General features: G+C 44.0%; 1 protein-coding gene across 1 annotated transcript in view; it reads left to right on the forward strand.

Moving 5' to 3' along the window:
• Nucleotides 1–350: 350 nt before the first annotated feature.
• LOC123067585 (transcription factor PCF7) overlaps nt 351–23,430 on the forward strand; it is a 39,709-nt gene continuing 16,629 nt past the window's right edge. Inside the window, exon 1 of the mRNA XM_044490324.1 lies at nt 351–473. Within this exon, the coding sequence (XP_044346259.1) occupies nt 351–473 (123 nt within the window). The remainder of the gene's footprint in view (nt 474–23,430) is intronic.

The following is a 23,430-nucleotide window of genomic DNA, read 5'->3' on the forward strand; positions in this document are numbered from 1 at the left end:
TCCGCCTAGACGCACAGTTTGGGACCCCCTACCCGAGATCCGCCGGTTTTGACACCGACAGTAGGCCTCCGAGCTATTCGCACCAGAAGCGATGCCCGGCTTCCTCACGTTCCCGCCTTCTTCAGCCGCCCTCTGGTCCTGTTGGCTAGGGGCCGGCACTCCAGCGCGACCCCTGGTGATGTCGCCTGGGGTAGCTCCATGCCGAGGGGGCACATTCGGTGTGGCGCGCGCTGCTCCGCGGGGCTGGTCGGTGTCGAGAGGCTCTCCAGGGCCCCTGGGAGGAGGCACACGGTTGTGTCAGGGATGAGCACGTGCCCCCACCACTTCTTGCGACATGGGAAGGGTGCAGAATGGCGTCGCCCCCTGCACGCTGCATCCAGCAGCTCGGCGACCCGTTCCAGCAGGGCATCGCGGCTGCTTTCCATCAGCCTGCACCGAAGGATCTCTCAAGCCACGATGACCGCTGCCTGCATGTTTGCTTGTTCCCTGTGCGAGTGCGAAGCGGTTGCTGCAGCATAATTTGCAGATCACGCGGCGGCGCGGCTGTAGCGCAGCGCCAGTGGAGAAGGTTGCGCTGCGCGCCCCCGCGGTCGGCTGCCCCTAGCGGAATGCGGGCCACGAGCAGAGCCTGGACGACCCAATGCTCGACGTGCGCCCTCGGGGTGTCGGCCATGGCATCGGTGGAGCGGCGAAGAACTGGTCGATGGGAAAGAAGATCCGACACACCCCTACCTGGCGCGCCAAATGTCAGATTAAGGGATCCACAAAATCTTGAGAGGTTCGAACTCTGGGGTGCGTGCGGAGATCTCATCCTACCCAGCCTGCCTACTCGCGATCCTCCTAAGCCTAGCGCGTCAAGCTCAAAGAGACACAAAGACACAACAGTTTATCCTGGTTCGGGCCACCTTGTGGTGTAATATCCTACTCCAGCGTTTTGGTCGATTGCCTTGAAGGGCTGAGGGTGAACTAGTACAGTGGATGAACTGGCCTCAGGAGGTGAGGTGTTCTTGAGGTGGTGTGGTCTAGTGTGTTCTAGTTCTACTTGTTATCTTTCCCCTTTTATGGTGGTGCCTAGTCCTATTTATAAAGGCCTTGGTCCTCTTCCCAAATGTTGGCAGGAAGGGATCCCACAACGGCCGGATTTGAAAGGGGACAAGTAGTATAGGTTATCCTGACAAAAGTAGTCTTTGCCTTCCAAAAGCCTCTGGTCGTGACGCTGTGGTGGGCATGTGGATGACCTCCGTTCTGCCGTCCTAGCGGTCTTAGTCTCGTTGCACCGAAATGGAAACCTCTGGCTGATTCCTCGGGACTCTGCGCTTGTGGCTTGCCTCCCAAGCACCATAGAGGAAACCTGCGCTCTCCGCCCGCCTGGCGCCCACTTGGCCTTGGTCGTCATGGCTTATGTCAGCCGAGCCTCGTGAGGTAACCTTGCATAGAACTCTCCGCCCCTCAGGAGGAAGCCTCCGACCCCCTCGGGGGTCTTGGCGTTGCCCGCCTCACGAGGCTTTGCCCCTCACGAGGGTCTTGTGGTGTTGATGTTGAAGCTGGGCCGTACCAGGCCATCGATGGAGCCATGTGGCGGGCCGCAGGCATGCAGGGCTAGATACCCCCATATCTAGGAAGCCGACACAAAGTGTCTCATTGCATCATCAAGATCATAGTCACTATCATCATCCTCATCATAGTATCCATGTTCAACATCGGCATGTGATGGATCCATTCCTAGAGAGGATGATTCATTAGATAAATGATCATGACAATAATCATCTTTATGAAATCTAATGGCTTCGGAGATGATATTGCTAATGATTCCAACATCTCCTTTGGCATGCATAAGGTCATGAAGCTCAAATAGACAATCATCAAACTTAGGATCACTAGTACTCATTTTGTTCAAGGCACTTGACTTATGAAGAATCTCATCTAGATTTTGCAAGGGATAGTTTGGAAATCTTTCCTCAAGATATCTCCATATGGTATAAGCACAATCAAGAGCCGGCAAGCTAGCAATCAAGTTTCTAGGAAATCTTCTAATGATAAGATTGAGTGTTCTAAGATTGCGAATCATGTCAAGATCCTCATCGGGAGTGGGATGCAAAGGATCAACAAGGCGAGCACAAGGATTGGTAATATACTTGCCCAAATGATATCATTGAAAATCTCAAGCATCTCATTTTCCACTCATGAAAGTACTCTCCATCAAGTATAGGCACTCTATGTCTAAGACTCCCTAACATAGACTCATCCATCTTCCTCCAATGGTGATTAAACAAAAGAAATGGAGACCAAAGCTCTGATACCAATTGAAAGGATCGAGAAGAGGTGTCTAGGGGGGTGATTAGACCCTCAACACACAAAGTTGGCGGTTTTTAAGTTTTTCAAGTTGAGGTGCAGTTTAAGCACAAGTTTAAGCATTCACAATACATATCAAGCAAGCATGCAAAGAGTATATGAGCAGCGGAAAGTAAATCATGCAACTTGCAAGAAAGTAAATGGATGGGATTGGAGTGTGCAAACGCAATTGGAGACACGGAGATTTTTGGCGTGGTTCTGATAGGTGGTGCTATCATACATCCACGTTGATGGAGACTTCAACCCACGAAGGGTAACGGTTGCATGAGTCCACGGAGGGCTCCACCCATGAAGGGTCCACAAAGAAGCAACCTTGTCTATCCCACCATGGCCATCGCCCACGAAGGACTTGCCTCACTAGGGTAGATCTTCATGAAGTAGGAGATCTCCTTGCATGTACAAACTCCTTGGTTCAACTCCACAATCTTGACGGAGGCTCCCAAGTGACACCTAACCAATCTAGGAGACACCACTCTCCAAAAGGTAATAGATAGTGTGTTGATGATGAACTCCTTGCTCTTGTGCTTCAGATGATAGTCTCCGCAACACTCAACTCTCTCTCATAGGATTGGATTTGGTGGAAAGATGATTTGAGTGGAAAGCAACTTGGGGAAGGCTAGAGATCAAGATTCATATGGTAGGATTGGAATATCTTGGCCTCAACACATGAATAGGTGGTTCTCTCTCAGAAAATGAATGCTCAAAGTGTAGGCATGTTTTGATGGCTTTCCTCACAAATGAGGAGAGGGTGGAGGGGTATATATAGCCTCCACACAAAATCTAACCGTTATACACAATTTACCAAACTCGGTGGGACCGAATCATAAAACACGGTCGGACCGATTTAGTTCATAATGTGACCATTAGGTGTTTTGGTGGGACCGATATGATCAACTCAGTGGGACCGATGTGCAAGGGTTAGGGTAAAACCTCATCTCGGTTTGACGAATTACACAAACTCAGTGGGACCGATTTTGGTAATAAGCAAAACAGAGAGTTGGTCAAGCAAACTCGGTGGGACCGATTGCATAATTTCGGTGAGACCGAAATTATTGCAATGGACAATGATACATCTCCAACGTATATATAATTTTTGATTGCTCCATGCTACTTTATCTACTATTTTGGACTATATTGGGCTTTATTTTCCACTTTTATATTATCTTTGGGACTAACCTATTAACCGGAGGCCCAGCCCAGAATTGCTGTTTTTTGCCTATTTCAGTGTTTCAAAGAAACGGAATATCAAACGGAATGAAACCTTCGGGAACGTGATTTTCTCACCGAACGTGATCCAGGAGACTTGGACCCTACTCCAAGAAGTAACAGAGGCGGTCACAAGGGTTGCCCCCCCCTAGGGCATGCCCCCCTACCTCATGGGCCCCCTGTTACTCCACCGACGTACTCCTTCCTCCTATATATACCTATGTACCCCCGACAGATCAAAAATGGAGCCAAAAACCTAATTCCACCGCTGCAACTTTCTGTATCCATGAGATCCCATCTTGGGGCCTGTTCCGGAGCTCCACCGGAGGGGGCATCCACCATGGAGGGCTTCTACATCAACACCATAGCCCCTCCGATGAAGTGTGAGTAGTTTACTTCAGACCTTCGGGTCCATAGCTAGTAGCTAGATGGCATCTTCTCTCTTTTTGGATCTCAATACAATGTTCTCCCCCTCTCTCGTGGAGATCTATTCGATGTAATCTTCTTTTTGCGGTGTGTTTGTTGAGGCCGATGAATTGTGGGTTTATGATCCAGCTTATCTATGAATAATATTTGAATCTTCTTTGAATTCTTTTATGTATGATTGAGTTATCTTTGCAAGTCTCTTCGAATTATCCATTTGGTTTGGCCAACTAGATTGGTAGTTCTTGCAATGGGAGAAGTGCTTAGCTTTGGGTTCAATCTTGCGGTGTCCTTTCCCAGTGACAGAAGGGGCGACAAGGCACGTATTGTATTGTTGCCATCGAGGATAACAAGATGGGGTTTTTATCATATTGCATGAATTTATCCCTCTACATCATGTCATCTTGCTTAAGGCATTACTCTGTTTTTAACTTAATACTCTAGATGCATGCTGGATAGCGGTCGATGAGTGGAGTAATAGTAGTAGACGTAGAATCGTTTCGATCTACTTGTCTTGGACGTGATGCCTATATACATGATCATACCTAGATATACTCATAATTATGCTCAGTTCTGTCAATTGCTCAACAGTACTTTGTTCACCCACCGTAGAATATCTATGCTCTTGAGAGAAGCCACTAGTGAAACCTATGGCCCCCGGGTCTATTCTCATCATATCAATCTCCATCACTTTATTACTTGCTTTGTTTTTACATTGCCTTTTACTTTTCACTTTGCATCTCTATATCAAAAATACTAAAAATATTTATCATCTCTATCAAATCTCACCCTCGTAAGTGACCATGAAGGGATTGACAACCCCCAATCGCGTTGGTTGCGAGTAGCTATAGTTTTGTGTAGGTACAAGGGACTTGTGTGTGGTCTCCTACCGGATTAATACCTTGGTTCTCAAAAACTGAGGGAAATACTTACGCTACTTTGCTGCATCATCCTCTCCTCTTCGGGGAAATCCAACGCAGTGCTCAAGAGGTAGCAAGAAGAATTTCTGGCGCCGTTGCCGGGGAGGCTCACACAAGCAAGTCAACCATACAAAGTACCCATCACAATCCCTATCTCTCGCATTACATTATTTGCCTCTTGTTTTCCTCTCCCCCACTTCACCCTTGCCATTTTATTAGCCCTCTCTTTCCCAATCTCCTTCTCTCTTTCCCATTTGTCTTTTCTCGTTGCCTTTCTGTTTGCTTGTGTGTTGGATTACTTGTTGCCATGGCGCAAGATAATACCAAATTGTGTGACTTCTCTAATACCAATAATAATGATTTCCTTAGTACTCCGATTGCTCCTCTTAATAATTATGAGTCTTGTGAAATCAATACCGCTTTGCTGAATCTTGTTATGAAAGATCAATTCGCATGCCTTCCTAGTGAAGATGCCGCTAGTCATCTAAACAATTTTTTTGATTTGTGTCATATGCAAAAGAAGAAAGATACGGATAACAATATTGTCAAATTGAAGTTATTTCCGTTTTCACTTAGAGATCGTGCTAAAGTTTGGTTTTCATCTTTGCCTAAAAATAGTATTGATTCTTGGAACAAGTGCAAATATGCTTTTATCTCTAAGTATTTTCCTCCCGCTAAGATCATCACTCTTAGAAATGATATTATGAATTTTAAACAACTTGATCATGAGCATGTTGCCCAATCTTGGGAAAGAATGAAATTGATGCTTCGCAATTGCCCTACTCATGGTTTGAATTTATGGATGATCATACAAAACTTTTATGCCGGATTAAATTTTGCTTCTAGAAATCTTTTAGATTTGGCTGCGGGAGGCACGTTTATGGAAATTACGTTATGATATGCTACAAAATTGCTTGATAATATTATGGCTAATTATTCTCAATGGCACACCGAAAGATCTTCTAGTAAAAAAGTGCATGCTATAGAAGAAATCAATGTTTTGAGTGAAAAGATGGATGAACTTATGAAGATGTTTGCTACTAAAAATACTTCTCTTGATCCCAATGATATGCCTTTGTCTACTTTGATTGAGAATAATAATGAATCTATGGATGTGAACTTTGTTGGCAGGAATAATTTTGGAAACAACACGTATAGAGGGAATTTTAATCCTAGGCCTTATCCTAGTAATCCTTCTAATAATTATGGAAATTCCTACAACAACTCTTATGGTAATTTTAATAAGATGCCCTCTGAATTTGAGAGTAGTGTTAAAGATTTTATGAATTCACAAAAGAATTTTAATGCTTTGCTTGAAGAGAAATTGCTTAAAGTTGATGATTTGGCTAGGAACGTTGATAGAATTTCTCTTGAAATTGATTCTTCAAAGCTTAGATCTATTCCTCCTAAGCATGATATCAATGAGTCTCTCAAAGCCATGAGAATTTCCATTGATGAGTGCAAAGAAAGAACCGCTAGGATGCGTGCTTCCAAAGATGCCTTTATTAAAGCGTGTTCTTCCAATTCCTATGAAAATCAAGATGAAGATCTAAAATTTATTGATATGTCCCCCATTAAATCTTTGTTTTGCAATATGAATCTTGATGAAACTGAATATGATCTTCCTTTACCTAGAAGGTGTTCTAAGAATTTAGAGTTTCTAGATCTTGATGATGAAATTGATGAAAGTGGGATTGAAAGAAATAAAAACCTAGATGTTGCTAAACCCACTATTTTGGATCTCAAGGAATTTAATTATGAAAATTTCTCTTTGATTGGTTGTATTTCCTTGTTGCAATTTGTGCTAGATTCTCTCATGCTTATAGTCAAAATAAGGCCTTTACCGAACACATTGTTGATGCCTTGATGCAATCTTATGAAGAAAAACTTGAGTTGGAAGTTTCTATCCCTAGGAAACTCTATGATGAGTGGGAACCTACTATTAAAATTAAAAGTAAAAATTATGAGTTTCATGCCTTGTGTGATTTGGGTGCTAGTGTTTCTACTATTCCCAAAACTTTGTGTGATTTGCTAGACTTTCGTGATTTTGATGAATGCTCTCTAAACTTGCATCTTGCGGATTCCACTATTAAAAAGGCTATGGGAAGAATTAATGATGTTCTTAATGTTGCAAATAGGAATTATGTGCCCGTATATTTTATCGTTCTTGATATAGATTTCAATCCTTCATGTCCAATTATTCTTGGTAGACCTTTTCTTAGAACGATTGGTGCAATCATTGATATGAAGGAAGGGAATATTAGATTCCAATTTCCCTTAAAGAAGGGCATGGAACACTTCCCTAGAAAGAAAATAAAATTACCATATGAATCTATCATGAGAGCCACTTATGGATTGCCTACCAAAGATGTCAATACCTAGATCTATCCTTGCTTTTATGCCTAGCTAAGGGCGTTAAACGATAGCGCTTGTTGGGAAGCAACCCAATTTTATTTTTGTTTTTTGTTTTTGATTCTGTTTAGGAATAAATAATCCATCTAGCCTCTGGTTTGATGTGGTTTTATGTTTTAATTAGTGTTTGTGCCAAGTAGAACCTATAGGATAACCTACGATGATAGTTGATTTGATTCTGCTGAAAAACAGAAACTTTACGCGCACGAATATAATTTTGTTAAATCACAGGAACGTGATTTTGCATTGATTCTTTTTGCTTCTGTTCAAAAAAAATTGTCCAGGATTTCATATTTTGGTAGGATTTTTAGAGTTCCCGAAGTTTGCGTTAGTTACAGATTACTACAGACTATTCTGTTTTTGACAGATTCTGTTTTGCGTGTGTTGTTTGCTTATTTTGATGAATCTATGGCTAGTAAAATAGTTTATAATCCATAGAAAAGTTGGAATACAGTAGGTTTAACACCAATATAAATAAAGAATGAGTTCATTACAGTACCTTAAAGTAGTCTTTTGTTTTCTTTCTCTAACGGAGCTCACGAGATTTCTATTGAGTTTTGTGTTGTGAAGTTTTCAAGTTTTGGGTGAATTCTTTTGATGGATTATGGAACAAGGAGTGGCAAGAGCCTAAGCTTGGGGATGCCGATGGCACCGCCAAGATAATCCAAGGACACCAAAAATTCAAAGCTTGGGGATGCCCCGGAAGGCATCCCCTCTCTCTTCTACTTCCATCGGTAATTTACTTGGAGCTATATTTTTATTCACCACATGATATGTGTTTTGCTTGGAGCGTCTTGTATCATTTGCGTCTTTGCTTGTTAGTTTACCACAATCATCCTTGTTGTACACACCTTTTGAGAGAGTGATACATGAATTGAAATTTGTTAGAATACTCTTAGTGCTTCACTTATATTTTTTGAGCTTGATAGTTTTGTTCTTAGTGCTTCACTTATATCTTTTGAGCGTGATAATTTTTGCTCTAGTACTTCACTTACGACGCGTTTGGTTCGGCAATTTTCGACCGTCTTCCGATTATACTGCTTAGTGAATACGTTACCAGTGTTTGGTACGGGCTAGGCTGGTTTCAATCGCCGCGTAATCCGATACACCGCTTCATAAAGCCCAAAACGGGATGTACCCTGCGGAAACCGAAAACGCTCGATCGAAGATCTCCGCTCATCCCAGGAATCTCTCTCTCTCTCTCTCTTCGGCGGCCTGGTTGTCCCCATCTCTATCGTGAGTAGCGACATCGTCTGGACCCCCCTCCCCCCTTCCCCGCCACGAGCAGTGACGCCACCTCCCCCCATCCCTACCACGAGCAGCAGCGCCGGCAGGGCCTCCCTCTGTTCTGTCACGAGTTCACTAGCAGCAACTCTGGTTGGACCTCCCCCTTCTCCGTCGCTAGCAGCCATGCTTGCCACCGACGTCTCCCGATCCCGTCGCGAGCAGCCATGCCGACCGGACTTCCCCCTTCTCTGTTGCAAGCAAGCATGCAGGTCGGGCCTCTCCCTTCTCCTTGCTTCTTTTCTGGACGCTCCGGTTTGGGGAATCAACTCTTTGTTGAACCAAACACATCAAGTAATCACCCAGTCTCCACCCTAATACACTGCATCCTGATTACACATCTGAAAACGTTACTAGTCCTAAACCAAACGCGCCGTTAGATCTTTTAGAGCACGGTGGTGGATTTGTTTTAAAGAAACTTTTGATCTCTCATGCTTCACTTAGATTATTTTGAGAGTCGCTAAAAGCATGGTAATTTGCTTAATGTTAATATACTTGGTATTCAAGATATGTGAAACTTTCTTTTGAGTGCGTTGAATACTAAGATAAGTTTGATGCTTGATAATTGTTTTGAGATATGGAGGTGATAATATCAAAGTGATGCTAGTTGGGTGATTATGAATTTAAAGAATGCTTGTGTTGAAGTTTGTGATTCCCGTAGCATGCACGTATGATGAACCGCTTTGTGATGAAGTTGGAACACAATTTTATTTATTGATTGTCTTCCTTATGAGTGGCGGTCGGGGACGAGCGATGGTCTTTTCCTACCAATCTATCCCCCTAGGAGCATGCGGGTAGTGCTTTGGTTTTTGATGACTTCTAAATTTTTGCAACAAGTGCATGAGTTTTTTTATTAATGTTGAGTCCATGGATTATACGCACCCCTTCACCCTTCCATTATTGCTAGCCTCTCTTGTGCCGCGCAACTTTCACCGGTACCATACACCCACCATATACCTTCCTCAAAACAGCCACCATACCTACCTATTATGGCATTTCCATAGCCATTCCGAGATATATTGCCATGCAACTTTCCACCATTCCGTTTATTATGACACGCTCCATCATTGTCATATTGATTTGCATGATCATGTAGTTGACATTGTATTTGTGGCAAAGCCATCGTTCATAATTCTTTCATACATGTTGCTCATGAGTCATTGCACATCCCGGTATACCGCCGGAGGCATTCATATAGAGTCATATTTTGTTCTAAGTATCGAGTTGTAATTGTTGAGTTGTAAGAAAAATAAAAGTGTGATGATCATCATTATTAGAGCATTGTCCCAGTGAGGAAAGGATGATGGAGACTATGATTCCCCCATAAGTCGGGATGAGACTCCGGACGGAAAAAAAATAGGCCATAAAAAAAGGCCCAAATAAAAAAAATGAGAGAAAAAGAGAGAAGGGGCAATGCTACTATCCTTTTACCACACTTGTTCTTCAAAGTAGCACCATGATCTTCATGATAGAGAGTCTCATATGTTGTCACTTTCATATACTAGTGGGAATTTTTCATTATAGAACTTGGCTTGTATATGCCAATGATGGGCTTCCTCAAAATGCCCTAGGTCTTCGTGAACAAGCAAGTTGGATGCACACCCACTTAGTCTATTTTGTTGAGCTTTCATATACGTATAGCTCTAGTGCATCTGTTGCATGGCAATCCCTACTCACTCACATTGATATCTATTGATGGCCATCTCCATAGCCTGTTGATACGCCTAGTTGATGTGAGACTATCTTCTCCTTTTTTGTCTTCTCCACAACCACCATTCTATTCCACCTATAGTGCTATGTCCATGGCTCACACTCATGTATTGCGTGAAAGTTGAAAGAGCTTAAGATTACTAAAGTATGAAACAATTGCTTGGCTTGTCATCGGGGTTGTGCATGATTAAATACTTTGTGTGATGAAGATTGAGCAACAGCCAGACAATATGATTTTGTAGGCATAACTTTCTTTAGCCATGCTATTTTGAGAAGACATGATTGCTTTGATTAGTATGCTTGAAGTATTATTATTTTTATATCAATATGAACTTTTGTCTTGAATCTTTTGGATCTGAATATTCATACCACAATTAAGAAGATTTACATTGAAATTATGCCAAAGTATCACCCCGCATCAAAAAATTCTTTTTTATCATTTACCTACTCGAGGACGAGTAGGAATTAAGCTTGGAGATGCCTGATACGTCTCCAACGTATCTATAATTTTTGATTGCTCCATGCTACTTTATCTACTGTTTTGAACTATATTGGGCTTTATTTTCCACTTTTATATTATTTTTGGGACTAACCTATTAACTGGAGGCCCAACCCAGAATTGCTGTTTTTTGCCTATTTCAGTGTTTCGAAGAAACGGAATATCAAATGGAGTCCAAATAGAATGAAACCTTCAGGAACGTGATTTTCTCACCGAACGTGGTCCAAGAGACTTGGACCCTACTCCAAGAAGTAACAGTGGCGGTCATGAGGGTGGGTGGCGCCCCCCCCCCACCTAGGGCGCGCCCCCTACCTCGTGGGCCCCCCTGTTGCTCCATCAACGTACTCCTTCCTCCTATATATACCTACGTACCCCCGACAGATCAAAAACGGGGCCAAAAACCTAATTCCACCGCCGCAACTTTCTGTATCCATGAGATCCCATCTTGGGGCCTGTTCCGGAGCTCCGTCGGAGGGGGCATCCACCACGGAGGGCTTCTACATCAACACCATAGCCCCTCCGATAAAGTGTGAGTAGTTTACTTTAGACCTTTGGGTCCATAGCTAGTAGCTAGATGGCTTCTTCTCTCTTTTTGGATCTCAATACATTGTTCTCCCCCTCTCTCGTGGAGATCTATTCAATGTAATCTTCTTTTTGCGGTGTGTTTGTTGAGACCGATGAATTGTGGGTTTATGATCCAGCTTATCTATGAATAATATTTGATTCTTCTCTGAATTCTTTTATGTATGATTGAGTTATCTTTGCAAGTCTCTTCGAATTATCTGTTTGGTTTGGCCAACTAGATTGGTAGTTCTTGCAATGGGAGAAGTGCTTAGCTTTGGGTTCAATCTTGCAGTGTCCTTTCCCAGTGATAGAAGGGGCAGCAGGGCACGTATTGCATTGTTGCCATCGAGGATAACAAGATGGAGTTTTTTATCATATTGCATGAATTTATCCCTCTACATCATGCCATCTTGCTCAAGGCGTTACTCTATTTTTATCTTAATACTCTAGATGCATGCTGGATAGCGGTCGATGAGTGGAGTAATAGTATTAGATGTAGAATCGTTTCGATCTACTTGTCTTGGACGTGATGCCTATATACATGATCATACCTAGATATACTCATAATTATGCTTAATTCTGTCAATTGCTCAACAGTAATTTGTTCACCCACCATAGAATATCTATGCTCTTGAGAGAAGCCACTATTGTAACCTATGGACCCCGGGTCTATTCTCATCATATCAATCTCCATCATGTTATTACTTGCTTTGTTTTTACTTTGCCTTTTACTTTTCACTTTGCATCTCTATATCAAAAATACCAAAAATATTATTTATCATCTCTATCAGATCTCACCCTCGTAAGTGACCGTGAAGGGATTGACAACCCCTAATCGCGTTGGTTGCGAGTAGCTATCATTTTGTGTAGGTACGAGGGACTTGTGTGTGGTCTCCTACTGGATTGATACCTTGGTTCTCAAAAACTGAGGGAAATACTTACGCTACTTTGCTGCATCATCCTCTCCTCTTCGGGGAAGTCCAACGTAGAGCTCAAGAGGTAGCAGACAACAGAGAGATTGCAAGCCCATCTCGGTGAGACCGAGATCCCATCGGTGAGACCGAATTGATTAGGGTTTCTGGCAGTGGCTATGTCAAATGAACTCGGTGGCGCCGGATGGATCAAATTGGTGGGGCTGAGTTTGACTTTTGGTTTTTGACATATGTGGATATGAGGAAGTGGTTGAGGGCTTTGGAGCATATCAGTAAGCACTTTGAGCAAGCAAGCCATTAAGCAACACCTCATCCCCTTTTAATAGTATTGGCTTTCCTATGGACTCAATGTGATCTTGGATCACTGAAATAGAAAATTTAGAGTCCTGAGCTTTGAGCTTGAGCCAATCCTTTGTCCTTAGCATCTTGAAGGTGTTCCACATCCTCTTGTCCATGCCACTCCACTGTTGAACTTATCTGAAATATACTAGATAAAAGTATTAGTCCAACAAGAGATATGTTGACATTAATTACCAAAATCACCCAGGGAGCACTTGTGCTTTCAAGCACGTCCAATATCAGCCCCAACCAGTCAAGGCCCCGCTGCCTAGCCAACAGGTGCCAGTGCTGCAAGAACCCGGGAAATTCGAAGAAGGCGCCAGAGGCTCGTCGAAGGAAAATCCGCTCGATCACCATCTTATTACGCATCATCCGTAGTGTCCAAGCTAAAGCCGCAAAAATAGCCAAAATAGCCGCCTCTTCCTTCCAGTCTGGATAGCTCTCGCCTGGAGAAAGCCGACAAGGTCATGAGCCTCCCAATCTGGCCCCAATGCCTGCCGGACAAAGCTCCATAGCGCTTGAGCTACCGTGCAAGAGAAGAGGATGTAGGTCTCTATTTTCAGAACCCCACACAGGGGACATATCCCATTATCCAGGCCCTGTCGCTTGAGTACCTCCGTCCCAAAAGGGAGGCGGTCCCTCAGCAATAGCCACACAAAGATTTTGATCTTCAAGGATAGGGGCGCTTTCCAATGCGGGGCTACCCAAGAAATAATCAGCTGACGACACAAGGTGTGGTAGGTCGATGCCACACAGAAGTATCCCGGGGGAATAGGCTCCAGGAAGCGGAGTTTGGGTAGTCCGTGAGCACTGGATGGATGGTCGCCTACAAATTGGCCCACTCCAACACTTCCGCTGCCCAAAAGACTGACATAACAAGATGTTCCATTGCCCATTTTGAACCGTCACGGAGACCAGTAGCAGCGGATCTATGCAGATAGCAAACAGGTTGGGGAATCCCGTGCATAGCGGGCTTTCGCCAACCCAGCGATCCAACCAAAACATGGCCCTGTCCATTCCCAACAAAGAAGGAAATCCCAAGTCGAATTTCAAGCTTGATCTTCTGGATTGACTTCCAAAACTAGACCCCTCCGTACAACACAAGCAAGAAGCGGCATGCCCCGAAGGTACTTTGCCTGAATAAGTTGCAACCAAAGGCCCACTCCTATCGGATGATCCGCCATACCCACCTAAGCATGAGGGACACTTTCATACAATGAGAGGCCAGGATTCCCAACCCTCCCAGGTCCTTGGGCAAGCAGATGTCAACCCACTTCACCACGTGGTACTTCTAACGACCATTCATCGCTTGCCAGAAGAATCAACAGAGGTCTTTATCAAACAAACTATGCACTCCTTTGAGGAGAATATACATCTCATCATATACATGGGAGCTAGAGTGATTAGAATAAATCAAGACCATTTTAATTCCCTTGGAAGTAAACTGTCCACGCCATGATCGGCCCTTGCGGCGACCTTCCCCATAAGAGGGTTTAATATCACTCAGAAGAACCCTCGAGTCCGACAGTGGCATCCCCAAATATTCGATGCGGAAGACGGCCAACCTGCACTTTAGGTTGTCTGCGGTCCATTGTTGCTCAGCCTCCGAATATCCCATGACTATCACTTTGCTTTTATCAAAATTTTGTTGGGGAACATAGCAGAAATTCAAAATTTTCTACGCATCACCAAGATCAATCTATGGAGATTCTAGCAACAAGAGAGGGAGAGGATGAGCATCTTCATACCCTTGAAGATCGCTAAGCGGAAGCGTTACAAGAACACGGTTGATGGAGTCGTACTCATGGCGATTCAAATCGCGGAAGATCCGATCTAGCGCCGAACGGACGGCGCCTCCGCGTTCAACACACGTACAGCCCGAGGATGTATCCTCCTTCTTGATCCAGCAAGGGGAGAAGAGAAGTTGAGGGAGAACTCCGACAGCATGACGGCGTGGTGGTGGTGGAGCTCATGGTTCTCCAGCAGGGCATCGCCAAGCACTACGGAGGAGGAGGAGGTGTTGGAGGAGGGAGAGGGCTGCACCAGGTAAGAGGTGCGGCTGCCCTCCCACCTCTCCACTATATATAGGGGCAAGTGGAGAGGGGAAGGCGCCCTAGGTTTCCCCTGGGGGTGGCAGCCAAGCAGATTGGATCTCCCTACGGAAAATCCTAGGCAGACTTGCCCCCCAAGCCAAGCAGGTGGAGGGTTGCCTCCCAAGCCTGGTGGAGGCGCCCCACCTCCCCAAATAACGTGGGAAAGGGTGTGGGGGGCGCACCACCCCTTAGTGGGCTGGTTTGCCCCTTCCCCTTTGGCCCATGAGGCCCTCCAACACTTGTCGGGGATCCCGAAACACCTTTCGGTCATGCTAGCCATAGCCTGGTACCCCCGGAACACTTCCGGACTCCAATACCCTTCGTCCAATATATCGATCTTCACTGTCAGACCATTTCGGAACTCCTCGTGACGTCCGGGATCACATCCGGGACTCCGGACTACCTTCAGTAACCACATACTATTTCCCATAACAACTCTAGCGTCACCGAACCTTAAGTGTGTAGACCCTACGGGTTCGGGAACCATGCAGACATGACCGAGACACCTCTCCGGCCAATAACAAATAGCGGGATCTGGATACCCATATTGGCTCCCAAATGTTCCATGATGATCTCATCGGATGAACCACGATGTCGGGGATTCAAGCAATCATGTATGCAATTCCCTTTGTCAATCGGTGCGTTACTTGCCTGAGATTTGATCGTCGATATCCCAATACCTCGTTCAATCTCATTACCGGCAAGTCACTTTACTCGTTCCGTAATGCATGATCTTGTGACTAACTACTTAGTCACATTGAGCTCATTATGATGATGCATTCTGAGTGGGCCCAGAGATACCTCTCCGTCATATGGAGTGACAAATCCCAGTCTCGATTCGTGCCAACCCAACAGACACTTTCGGAGATACCTGTAGTGCACCTTTATAGCCACCCAGTTACGTTGTGACGTTTGGTACACCCAAAGCATTCCTACGGTATCCGGGAGTTGCACAATCTCATGGTCTAAGGAAATGATACTTGACATTTAGAAAAGCTCTTAGCAAACGAACTACACGATCTTGTGCTATGCTTAGGATTGGGTCTTGTCCATCACATCATTCTCCTAATGATGTGATCTCGTTATCAATGACATCCAATGTCCATGGTCAGGAAACCATAACCATCAATTGATCAATGAGCTAGTCAACTAGAGGCTCACTAGGGACATGTTGTGGTCTATGTATTCACACATGTATTACGGTTTCCAGTTAATACAATTATAGTATGAACAATAGACAATTATCATGAACAAGGAAATATAATAATAACCATTTTATTAGTGCCTCTAGGGCATATTTCCAACAGTCTCCCACTTGCACTAGAGTCAATAATCTAGTTCACATCTCTATGTGATTGCAATGAATTCAACACCCATGGGGTTTGATCATAACTCGCTTGTGAGAGAGGTTATTAGTCAACGGGTCTGAACCTTTCAGATCCATGTGTGCTTTACAAATCTCTATGTCATCTTGTAGATGCAGCTACCACGCTCTATTTGGAGTTATTCCAAATAACTTACTATACGAATCTAGTCTACTACTCAGAATCATCCAGATTAGTGTCAAAGTTTGCATCGGCGTAACCCTTTACGACGAACTCTTTTACCACCTCCATAATCAAGAAAAATTCTTAGTCCACTAGTTACTAACGATAACCTTGACCGTTGTCCTATGATCCATTCCTATATCACACTTGTACCCCTTGACTGACTCATGGCAAGGCACACTTCAGGTGTGGTACACAACATAGCATATTGTAGAGCCTATGTCTAAAGCATAGGGGACGACCTTCGTCCTTTCTCTCTATTCTGCCATGGTCATGTCTTGAGTCTTACTCAATAATCACACCTTATAACACAGCCAAGAACTCCTTCTTTGCCGATCTATTTTGAACTCCTTCAATATCTTGTCACGGTATGTGTTCGTTTGAAAGTACTATTAAGCAATTTTGATCTATCCTTATAGATCTTGATGCTCAATGTTCAAGTAGCTTCATCCAGGTTTTCCATTGAAAAACACTTTTCAAATAACCCTATATGCTTTCTAGAAACTCTACATCATTTCTGATTAACAATATGTCAACAACATATACTCATCAAAAATTCTATAGTGCTCCCACTCACTTCTTTGGAAATACAAGTTTCTCATAGACTTTGTATAAACCCAAAATCTTTGATCATCTCATCAAAGCATATATTCCAACTCCGAGATGCTTACTCCAGTCCTTAGAAGGATTGCTGGAGCTTTGCATACTTGTTAGCATCTTTCAGGATTGTCAAAACCTTCTAGTTGTATCACATCCAACCTTTCCTCAAGAAAATTATCGAGGAAACAATGTTTTGACATCCTATCTGCAAGGTTTCATAAATAATGCAGTAATTGCTAATATAATTCCAACAGACTCTTAGCATCGCTATGAATGAGAAAGTCTCATCGCAGTCAACTCCTTGAACTTGTCAGAAAACATCTTAACGACAAGTCGAGCTTTCTTAATGGTGATACTTACCATCATTGTCCGTCTTCCTTTTAAAATCCATCTGTGCCCAACAGCCTTACGACCATCAAGTGGTTCTTCCAAAGTCCATACTTTGTTTTCATACATGGATCTTCTCTCGGATTTTATGGCCTCGAGCCATTCATCGAAATCCGGGCCCACCATCACTTCTCCATAGCTCGGAGGTTCATTGTTGTCTAGAAACATGACCTCCAAGACAGGATTACCGTACCATTCTTAAGTAGTACGCGTCCTTGTCGTCCTACGAGGTTTGGCAGTGACTTGATCCGAAGTTTCATGATCACTATCATCAGCTTCCACTTCAATTGGTGTAGGCGCCACAGGAACAACTTCATGTCTCCTGCTACACACTAGTTGAAGTGACGGTTCAATAACCTCATCAAGTCTCCACCATCCTCCCACTCAATTCTTTCGAGAGAAACTTTTCCTCGAGAAAGGACCCATTTCTAGAAACAATCCCTTTTGCTTCTGGATCTGAGACAGGATGTATACCCAACTGTTTTGGGTGTCCTATGAAGATGCATTTATCCGCTTTGGGTTCGAGCTTATCAGCCTGAAACTCTTCCACATAAGCGTCGCAGCCCCAAACTTTTAAGAAACAACAGCTTAGGTTTCTCTAAACCATAGTTCATACAGTGTCATCTCAACGGAATTGCGTGGTGCCCTATTTAAAGTGAATGTGGTTGTCTCTAATGCCTAACCCATAAACGATAGTGGTAATTCGATAAGAAACATCATGGTATGCACCATATCCAATAGGGTGCAGTTATGATGTTCGGACACACCATCACACTATGGTGTTTCAGGCGGTATTATTTGTGAAACAATTTCCACAATGTCTTAATTGTGTGCCAAACTCGTAACTCAGATATTCATCTCTATAATCATATCATAGACATTTTATCCTCTTGTCACGACGATCTTCAACTTCACTCTGAAATTACTTGAACCTTTCAATAATTTAGATTTGTGTTTCGTCAAGTAAATATACTAAGAATCTACTCAAATCATCTGTGAAGTAAGAGCATAACGATATTCACTGCGTGCCTCAGCACTCATTGGATTGCACACATCAAATGTATTACTTCCAACAAGTTGCTCTCTTGTTCCATCTCATTGAAAAATGAGGCCTTTCAGTCATCTTGCCCATGTGGTATGATTTGCATGTATCAAGTGATTAAAATCAAGTGAGTCCAAACGATCCATCTGCATGGAGTTTCTTCATGCGTATATACCAATAGACGTGGTTCGCATGTCTCAATATTTTCAAAAATGAGTGAGTCCAAAGATCCATCAATATGGAGCTTCTTCATGCGTTTTATACCAATATGACTCAAGTGGCAGTGCCACAAGTATGTGGTACTATCATTACTATCTTATATCTTTTGGCACGAACATGTGTATCACCACGATCGAGATTCAAACCATTCATTTTAGGTGCAAGACCGTTGAAGGTATTATTCAAATAAACAGAATAGCCATTATTCTCCTTAAATGAATAACCATATTGCGACAAACATACTCCAATCATGTCTATGCTCAACGCAAACACCAAATAACAATTATTTAGGTTTAACACCAATCTCGATGGTAGAGGGAGCAGGCGATGCTTGATTACATCAACCTTGGAAACACTTCCAACACACATCGTCATCTCACCTTTAGCTAGTCTCCGTTTATTCCGTAGCTTTTTTTATTTCGAGTTACTAACACTTAGCAACCAAACCGGTATCTATTACTCTGGTGCTACTAGGAGTACTAGTAAAGTACACATTTAATACAATGCATAACCAATATACTTCTGTCAACCTTGCCAGCCTTCTCATCTACCAAGTATCTAGGGTAGATCTGCTTCACTGATCATTCCCTCATTACAGAAGCACTTAGTCTCAGGTTTGGGGTTCAACCTTGGGTTTCTTCACTAGAGCAGCAACTGATTTGCTGTTTCATGAAGTATCCCTTCTTGCCCTTGCCCTTCTTGAAAGTAGTGGTTTTACTAACCATCAACAATTGATGCTCCTACTCGATTTCTACTTTCGTGGTGTCAAACATCATGAATTGCTCAAGGATCATCATGTCTGTCCCTGATATGTTATAGTTCATCACGAAGCTCTAATAGCTTGGTGGCAGTGACTATCGAGAACCATCACTATCTCATCTGGAAGATTAACTCCCACTCGATTCAAGTGATTGTAGTACTCAGACAATCTAAGCACATGCTCAATGATTGAGCTTTTCTCCCTTAGTTTGTAGGTTAAGAAACTTGTCGGAGGTCTCATACCTCTTGACGTGGGCATGAGCCTGAAATCCTAATTTCAGCTCTTGGAACATCTCATATGTTCTACGATGTTTCAAAAATGTCTTCGGTGCCTCAATTCTAAACCATTTAACATTGCGCACTGAACTATCACGTAGTCATCAAAACGTGTATGTCAGATGTTTGCAACATCAACAAACGACGCTCGAGGTTCAGCACACCGAGCGGTGCATTAAGGACATAAGCCTTTTATGCAGCAATCAGGACAATCCTCAGTATACGGACCCAGTCCGCATAATTGCTGCTGTCAACTTTCAACTAAATTTTCTCTAGGAACATATCTTAAAATAGTAGAACTAAAGCGTAGGCTACGACATAATTTTTGAAAGACCTTTTGACTATGTTCATGATAATTAAGTTCATCTGATTATTTAATGAACTCCCAGTTAGATAGACATCCCTCTAGTCATCTAAGTGATACATGATCCGAGTCAACTAGGCCGTGTCCGATCATCACGTGAGACAGACTAGTCATCATCGGTGAACATCTTCATGTTGATCGCATCTGCTATACGACTCATGTTCGACCTTCCGGTCTCTTGTGTTCCGAGGCCATGTCTGTACATGCTAGGCTCGTCAAGTCAACCTAAGTGTTTTGCGTGTGTAAATCTAGCTTACGCCCGTTGTATGTGAACATTAGAATCTATCACACCCGATCATCACGTGGTGCTTCGAAACAACGAACTTTTGCAACGGTGCACAGTTAGGGGGAACACTTTCTTGAAATTTTAATGAGGGGTCATCTTATTTATGCTACCGTCGTTCTAAGCAAATAAGATGTAGACATGACAAACATCACATGCAAATCATAAAGTGACATGATATAGCCAATATCATTTTGCGCCTTTGATCTCCATCTTTGAGGCGCGGCATGATCACCTTCGTCACCGGCATGACACCATGATCTCCATCATCATGATCTCCATCATCGTGTCTTCATGAAGTTGTCTCGCCAACTATTACTTCTACTACTATGGCTAACGGTTTAGCAATAAAGTAAAGTAATTACATGGCGTTATTCAATGACACGCAGGTCATACAATAAACTAAGACAACTCCTATGGCTCCTGTCGGTTGTCATACTCATCGACATGCAAGTCGTGATTCCTATTACAAGAACATGATCAATCTCATATATCACATATCATTCATCACATTCTTTTTGGCCATATCACATCACATAGCATACCCTGCAAAAACAAGTTAGACGTCCTCTAATTGTTGTTACATGTTTTATGTGGCTGCTACGGGTTTCTAGCAAGAACGTTTCTTACCTATGTAAAAGCCACAACGGTGATATGCCAATTGCTATTTACCCTTCATAAGGACCCTTTTCATCGAATCCGATCCGACTAAAGTGGGACAGACTCGCACCCGCTAGCCACCTTTATGTAACAAGTGCATGTCAGTCGGTGGAACCTGTCTCACGTAAGCGTACGTGTAAGGTCGGTCCGGGCCGCTTCATCCCACAATACCGCCGAAACAAGATAAGACTAGTAACGGTAAGCAAATTGAACAAACCAACGCCCACAACTACTTGTGTTCTACTCGTGCATAGAACCTACGCAATAGACCTAGCTCATGATGCCACTGTTGGGAACGTAGCAGAAATTCAAAATTTTCTACGCATCACCAAGATCAATCTATGGAGATTCTAGCAACAAGAGAGGGAGAGGATGAGCATCTTCATACCCTTGAAGATCCCTAAGCAGAAGCATTACAAGAACGCGGTTGATGGAGTCGTACTCGCGGCGATTCAAATTGCGGAAGATCCGATCTAGCGCCGAACGGACGGCGCCTCCGCGTTCAACACACGTACAGCCCGGGGACGTCTCCTCCTTCTTGATCCAGCAAGGGGAGAGGATAAGTTGAGGGAGAACTCCAATAGCACGACGGCGTGGTGGTGGTGGAGCTCGTGGTTCTCCAGCAGGGCTTCGCCAAGCACTACGGAGGAGGAGGAGGTGTTGGAGGAGGGAGAGGTCTGCGCCAGGTAAGAGGTGCGGCTGCCCTCCCACCCCTCCACTATATATAGGGGCAAGTGGAGAGGGGGAGGCGCCCTAGGGTTTCCCCTGGGGGCGGCGGCCAAGCAGATTGGATCTCCCTAGGGAAAATCCTAGGCAGACTTGCCCCCCAAGCCAAGCATGTGGAGGATTGCCTCCCAAGACAGGTGGAGGCGCCCCACCTCCCCAAATAACGTGGGAAAGGGTGTGGGGGCGCACCACCCCTTAGTGGGATGGTTTTCCCCTTCCCCTTTGGCCCATGAGGCCCTCCAACACTTGTCGGGGCTCCCGAAACACCTTTCGGTCATGCTGGCCATAGCCTGGTACCCCCGGAACACTTCCAGACACCAATACCCTTCATCCAAAATATCGATCTTCACCGCCAGACCATTCCGGAACTCCTCGTGACGTCCGGGATCACATCCGGGACTCCAGACTACCTTCAGTAACCACATACTATTTCCCATAACAACTCTAGCGTCACCGAACCTTAAGTGTGTAGACCCTACGGGTTCGGGAACCATGCAGACATGACCGAGACACCTCTCCGGCCAATAACCAATAGCGGGATCTAGATACCCATATTGGCTCCCACATGTTACACGATGATCTCATCGGATGAACCACGATGTCGGGGATTCAAGCAATCCCGTATGAAATTCCCTTTGTCAATCGGTATGTTACTTGCCCGAGATTCGATCATCGGTATCCCAATACCTCGTTCAATCTCATTACCGGCAAGTCACTTTACTCGTTCCGTAATGCATGATCCCGTGACTAACTACTTAGTCACGTTGAGCTCATTATGATAATGCATTACCGAGTGGGCCCAGAGATACCTCTCCGTCATACGAAGTGACAAATCCCAGTCTCGATTCGTGCCAACCCAGCAGACACTTTCGGAGATACCTGTAGTGCACCTTTATAGCCACCCAGTTATGTTGTGATGATTGGTACACTCAAAGCATTCCTACGGTATCCGGGAGTTGCACAATCTCATGGTCTAAGGAAATAATACTTGACATTTAGAAAAGCTCTTAGCAAACGAACTACACGATCTTGTGCTATGCTTAGGATTGGGTCTTGTCCATCACATCATTCTCCTAATGATGTGATCTCATTATCAATGACATCCAATGTCCATGGTCAGGAAACCATAACCATCTATTGATCAACGAGCTAGTCAACTAGAGGCTCACTAGGGACATGTTGTGGTCTATGTATTCACACATGTATTACGGATTCCAGTTAATACAATTATAGCATGAACAATAGACAATTATCATGAACAAGGAAATATAATAATAACCATTTTATTATTGCCTCTAGGGCACATTTCCAACAAATTTATCTTAAGCCCAGACATGGCTTCGAAGCAAAGGAGGAGGAATTTCAGATTGACGATGCCCAGGTCATAGCCCTCAACCATAATCATGGTATCATCCGCATATTCTAGGTAAGTGACTCCTCCCCAGGGATAAGGTGACCCACCACCCTCGGTGAGATGGCCGTCCATCCTCGCCTTATCGAGGATGATCGCTAGGGCGTCCACCACGAGGTTGAAAAGGGGAGGGGAAATAGGATCCACTTGCCTGACCCCGCACAAGGACTTGAAGAAGGGGCCGAACTCCCCATAATGTTGATTGTCGTGCTCCCGGTCCGAACAAGCTGCATGATCCAATTGTACCAACGATCATCAGACCCCCTACGCTCAAGCATCATGCACATGAATGGCCAATCAAGGCGATCATACGCCTTCTGGAAATCTAGTTTAAGAAAGACGCCCCCCCCCCTTCACCCATTTCTTCTGCCACACTAGTGGGAGAGAAGTACATGGAAAAAAGAGTATGACGTGTGGATCCT

The sequence above is a fragment of the Triticum aestivum genome, chromosome 3B (assembly GCF_018294505.1).
Source record: "Triticum aestivum cultivar Chinese Spring chromosome 3B, IWGSC CS RefSeq v2.1, whole genome shotgun sequence".
NCBI lineage: Eukaryota > Viridiplantae > Streptophyta > Magnoliopsida > Poales > Poaceae > Triticum > Triticum aestivum.